General features: G+C 43.5%; 1 protein-coding gene across 1 annotated transcript in view; it reads left to right on the forward strand.

Moving 5' to 3' along the window:
- The window catches only part of LOC124545175, a 102,765-nt gene extending 97,121 nt beyond the window's left edge, over positions 1–5,644 (forward strand). Inside the window, exon 5 of the mRNA XM_047124014.1 lies at positions 4,600–5,644. Coding sequence (XP_046979970.1) covers positions 4,600–4,814 — 215 coding nt within the window. The 3' untranslated portion in view covers positions 4,815–5,644. The remainder of the gene's footprint in view (positions 1–4,599) is intronic.
- The last annotated feature ends 656 nt before the right edge of the window (positions 5,645–6,300 follow it).

Genomic DNA, 6,300 nt, shown 5'->3' on the forward strand with positions numbered 1-6,300 from the left:
CGTACATGGATAAGCAAAAGGAAACGTAAAGAAGCCGAGAGGCTGTATGAAACTACGCCCGCACACACAACGAGTATCATGTTTCCGAGACTGTTCGTACAATTAATGGAAGTAAGTTAACGAGCTGTACAAGCTCCCAAATTGGAAGAACCCTGGCTACTCATGTGGGCGATGAGCCCTCAAACATTATTCATCCAGTTGTACGTCAGTTAGGTGTCGTGCACACTCCTGTGCAAAAAATTAAATTGGAACAACATCTGCAGCTGCAGCTTTACTACTCACTGAACGAGCTAGCCGGAATTCCCACCGTCATCAAACATCGCGCCACGTTAAGTGCGTGTCACAGCCGTCTGTGGGTGATCCTCATTACTCCTGTGTGCGTACAGTCCGTGGACGTAGTCTACTTCACCATCGACGCAATCATGCATGAACAGCTGAGACTTGCCACACTGCAGTTGCAAAGTGCCACCAAGGTAGATGTGCAGAGAATTTGTGGGTGAGCACTGAAGTGTCCCAGCTTGCGGCACTTTCACAGTAGGTCAGTTGATAGCACTCAAAAATCAATTTATTAACAAAATCAGTTTATGTTCACAAATATAAGTTCTGAGATCCTTAGCAGTTCAAAATAAATAAGGAAAGAACTTCTTGAAAATACAGGAATGACTTCTTTGACAACTTAAAGTTCTTGGGAAACAACACAAGTAAATCTCTGCGTGAGACTATCTTCTGAAAAGTTCTCTTGCAAACGCAGCAGATTATCTTCTTACACATCAACAGTAGGCAGAAATTTAAAGTCCCATCTCACGAGCAGTACAGGGAGGTCCAGCATCAGACTCCGCGGTCGGAGCAGCGGGTCGCGATGCCCGGTGGTCTCTATTGGCAAGAGCGACGTCGAGTCAGGGCGGCGGCATATCGCTAGCGATCTTCTAAATGGTTCTGAGCACTATGGGACTTAACTTCTGAGGTCATCAGTCCCCTAGAACTTAGAACTACTTAAACCTAACTAACCTAAGGACATCGCACACATCCATGCCCGAGGCAGGATTCGAACCTGCGACCGTAGCGGTCACGCGGGTCCATACTGTAGCGCCTAGAACCGCTCGGCCACCCCGGCCGGCGGCGATCTCCTAATTCTGTTGGTGCTCGCCGGGCGAGGGTAGTTATACCCGCGTGGCGGATGACTACCAGATAGCTGTTGGTCTAGCGGTGTGGGCTCGGAATGGGTGAGGAAAATGGCGCGGCGGGTGTAGCAAAGGGTCTGTAGACGTGGCGGCCTCTACTGCTCTTGCGCGCGCCTTCTGAACTAATCTGTTTCCTGCGGGGCAGGCGAAGTTCGGTTTACTTCGACCGGAGCGCCTGCGGAGCTACAGCGATGACCCGCACAGCGCTGCTACATTGCGGGTTGTCGGCCTTGCAGGGGACCCCAGAAACACACCAGGATTGGTCAGTGATTGGTTAATAGGCCGGGATATGCTTTCTCCCGGTTTAAGTACACCAACATGCACTGTGTCTGTGAGAGGAACTGTCCATCCGTAGTTCATCTCCTTAAATCATCGTAAGTAAACGTGTTTCCATCATGATGGAGCCCTTGCCCATCTTACCTGTGGACGCCTACATTAGACGGTTCCCTGTAAGACATGCAGGAAGAGCAGACTCTGTTTCGTGGCCAGCTCGTTCACCTAATTTCACATCACTTGATTTATTCTTGTGAGATTCATGTGCAGCGTTTACGTACGAGGAACCGTTGAAACTAAAGGGGCCATCCCGGCAAGAATTATCGCTAAACTTGACATTTTATTGTTCAACACTAGGATTATTCAGACGAGTAAGACCCAGCTTTGCGTTTCTGTGTCAAGCATGCGTAGAAACTGGGAGAGCCCACGTTAAGCAACTGTTATGAATGTAGTACCTTATGCGAACACTACAGCTAAATAAATCTGTTACAAAAATGAATATATTACAACACCAAAGATAAATTTGTAATTTTCTCAATTTCGATTTCGCTTTTGAATCAGTAGTTTTCGGACCACTGTTTTTCGTATCAAATTGATACATTTACCCTTTTATGTCATCCCTAAAAGAGTATGCCAACACCACAGAAACACCCTGTATATGATACATGATATTGACTCGGTTGCATCCGTCTTTGCTCCCATGACCTACATGTGACACCTTAAGAATGCTCAGGTGGATCATTACATCGCCTTCTCATTCATACGATTTGGTTCTTTGTCATGTTGAAATTCTTCCCCATGAAGGTGATCTTGAGCTTTCAGTCGTAGTAATAGAATGCGATGAAGTTTAGTTGTGCCTGTTTGGATATTACGAGAACCCTGTAGTTCTAGTAGTATATTATCATAAGAGCAGGAGTCAGTTTTTCTTATTTTCTTTTTCGTGATATTTGTTTTTTGGTAATACTATGTATGATAATACTATAACGTATAGAAAGTATATTTTTAAATATAGTTCATTATACACCAATAAGTGGATTCTCTGTGACTGCAAACTGTTTCCAGAATGAGATTTTCACTCTGCAGCGGAGTGTGCGCTGATATGAAACTTTCCTGGCAGATTAAAACTGTATGCCGGACCGAGACTCGAACTCGGGACCTTTGCCTTCCGCGAATCGAACACGAGACCTTTGCCTTTCGCGGGTTCCCTTTACTGCTTGCTCAATGTGGAGATAGATTAACATGAAAGAGGCACTGCAATCCTGTCTCGCTCTCTTCTGAACTAATGCCTCCCTTTCAGTTTCTTCGACCCTTATAACAGCAGCCTGATTTTTCTTCAAACTGTGCATGCTTTTTTTTCATTTGTTCGTTACTGATCGTTGTGTTAGGTCGTTGCGGACGTCGCAAGACATCCTGTTCAAGTTCGGTGGTTGATCCTTCCACTCAGTTTTTTTATTACAGAGGCCAACCGGCTCTCTGACCGAACACGATGAGCTACCGTGCCGGCGTCTGAGCTACCCAAGCACGACTCACGCCCCGTCCTCACAGCTTTACTTCTGCCTGTATCTCGTCTCCTACCTTCCAAACTTCGCAGAAGCTATCCTACGAACCTTGCAGAGCTAGCACTCCTGGAAGAAAGGATATCGCGGAAACATGGCTTAGCCACAGCCAGGGGGATGTTTCCAGAATGAGAGAGCTCTCCGCGATATCCTTTCTTCCAGGAGTGCTAGTTCTGCAAGGTTCGCAGGAGAGCTTCTGTGAAGTTTGGAAGGTAGGTGACAAGATATTGGCAGAAGTAAAGCTGTGAGGACGGGGCGTGAGTCGTGCTTGGGTAGCTCAGGTGGTAGAGCACTTGCCCGTGAAAGGCAAAGAAAGGTCCCGAGTTCGAGTCTCGGTCCGGCACACAGTTTAAATCTGCCAGGAAGTTTCAACGTTGAAACTATCTACTATATATATCTACTATCCCCCCACGTGCCATATGCCGTCATCTAATTAAAATCGACGTGTTCTTACCAAGTGTATTAATTTTCTTCTCCAGCAGTGTAGATATGGAAGTAGGGTGTTAATTAAAGCAACAATCTCCGCAGTCGCTTGGTATTGCATTCTATAAACATCAACATACATCACCTAGACTCGATGAAACTCAAAGCAAATGAATTAAAGTACACTGCGACAATAAAATAAGAAACGTGTCAGTCCGGCGTTAGACTGCCACTTATCACTAACCAACTTTCGACCATTTAAATATATGTTAGACGTTAAAATATTTCTCTGATATAGAGAAATTTTTCTGGCTATTGCCAATCTGTATTTTGTATCCTCTGTACCCTGGGTATCGTCAGTAGTTTTACTTCCCAAATAACAAGACTCATCTACTACTTTTAGAATATAATTCCCTTATACAATTCCCTCATAGTCGCCTGGTTTTATTAGACTAAGCTTCATTCCCTTGTTTTAATTTTATTGATGCTCATCTTATAATCTCATTTCAAGACACTATACATTCCAGTCAACGGAACGTCCAAGCCAGTGTCAGAAGTACAGTGTCATAGACAAACCTTAAATTCTTTATTTAATAGCCCTGAACTTTAATCCCATTTCCAAATTTTTTTCTTGGTTCCCTTTACTGCTTGCTCAATGTAGAGATAGAATAACATGAAAGAGGCACTGCAATCCTGTCTCGCTCTCTTCTGAACTAATGCCTCCCTTTCAGTTTCTTCGACCCTTATAACAGCAGCCTGATTTTTGTTCAAACTGTGCATGCTGTAACCTTTCCCTCTCTGTATTTTGTCCCTAATACCTTCAGAGTTTCAACGCGTGTATTGCTGTCAATACTGTCAAAAGCTTTCTATAACTCTAAATCCTTCAACTTATATTCCAGGTTAAGTCAGATGGTCAGTATTACCTCGCATGCTCCTAAAATATTCTGGAACCCAAACTGATCTGTAAGGATCGGCTTGTACCAGTCTATCCGGAACAATAGAAGTAATTAATATGCAAGTAAATTAATGCAATTAATGTCACCATCCTACGTCGTCATCTCCCTGTGTCACTGAGTACACATACACACCTCGCAGGGCCAATACTGCTTCATTGGCTCAGTAAGTTGTGTGTACGTTTCGCTCTTACTTGCCGCTGTCGCCCTCAGGTCAGGTGTTGGGCGCCCTGCTGCGCTACCTTTCGGCGGCCTACATGCTTCCCTTGGACACGCCACCTGCGAGCCTACCGATGCTGACGCTGCGACCATTCGCGTGCGGCGCCGGTACCGGTGACGACGCGGACGTCGACTTCCTGGTGACGGGGCCCAGAGGCCGCTCGGCGGGCTGCAAGTTCTCCTCTGGTGACCACCAAAGCTCCGGCTGATCCTGTGTCTGGCATCACCGTAATCGCTCAGACTGTGACTACAGGCTGCGTTCTTCTTGCACGGTCTTGAAAGAAACTGACAGTGTAAATTCCGTACATCTACACTCATTAATTTATTTACAAACTCGTTTCACGTGGAGGATCATTCTTAGTTTATGAAAGTGCCATTAATTATATGCGATTGGTACCACAACCACAAGTGGGCGATTTTCATTAAAAAAAAATACTTACTATTTACCGCTGCTGTGATAGAACACTTCTTGTAAACACTGCTGCATAGCTTGTGTATTTAAAGAACAAAATCACAAAACCCGTAAAATCTGATGTAGTGTGTGTTTATTTCTCTACAACCAGTTTAGATCAAGTGACTATGCACAGGTCACCTATATAGAAAGAGAAACATGTAAGAAATAGTATACAGTGTGTCAAAATAATTAATATTAACTGTTCTCCGTAGCAGATACGAATACCATAACATCGGTTAAAGGGATATTCCTTGGTGTCACGTACATATGTAATTGTCAGTTGCAACATCTAAATGAAATAGTTAAAAATAGAATATATGTAAAGACTTTAAAAACATAGTATAAGTATGTATACACGTTGTAGATACAAATGTAACTCGAGTATTTTAATATTTTGTGTACTATTTTATTTTTTATCTAGTATGTGATATGTTTTATGTCTTTATTCTTACTTCTATTTTGTGACGCAGATATCTAATAAATATTCTTATCGTTTACTTGAGTTTTACTTGCTCTCTCAAGCTGCGCCTCTTCCCCCTCCCTCCTCCCCTCCTCCCCACCCCATCCAACCAGCGGTCCGCTATAAGTTTGGTCAGTATTAGTTTCCTTCCTTCGTCCCTAATTTTATTTTGACGTTTTCTTACAAATATGTCTCATATTGTCTTATTATTATGTAACTTCATCTATGTTACGCAACTTTGTTACAGCCACTATCCGATTATACACGATACAATCGTGTACTAAGTGACGTAATATGTTGTTTTCATTAAGTAATTGGGATGCATCTTTCGTATTTGTACTCTATGTTCGTTTTTTGTCAATTTTTCATTACATCATTTTTCTAAGAAAGCGTGAAATAACATGTATCCCTCGTTTGTTGTTGTTGCTGTGATCTTCAGTCCAGAGACTGGTTTGATGCAGCTATCCACGCCACTCTATCCAGTGCAAGCCTCTCCGTCTCCGAGTAACTACTGCAACCTACATCCTTCTGAATATGTTTAATGTATTCATCTCCTGGTCTTCCTCTACGATTTTTACCCTCCACGCTTCCCTCCAATACTAAAGTGGTGATCCCTTGATGCCTCAGAACGTGTCCTACCATCCGACCCTTCTTCAGTCAAGTTCCGCCACAAATTCCCCTGCTCCTCAATTCTACTCAGTGCCTCCTCATTAGTTACGTGATCCATCCATCTAATATCTTCGGCATTCTTCTGTAGCACCACATTTCGAAAGCTTCTATT

This window comes from Schistocerca americana, chromosome 8 (genome assembly GCF_021461395.2).
Source record: "Schistocerca americana isolate TAMUIC-IGC-003095 chromosome 8, iqSchAmer2.1, whole genome shotgun sequence".
NCBI lineage: Eukaryota > Metazoa > Arthropoda > Insecta > Orthoptera > Acrididae > Schistocerca > Schistocerca americana.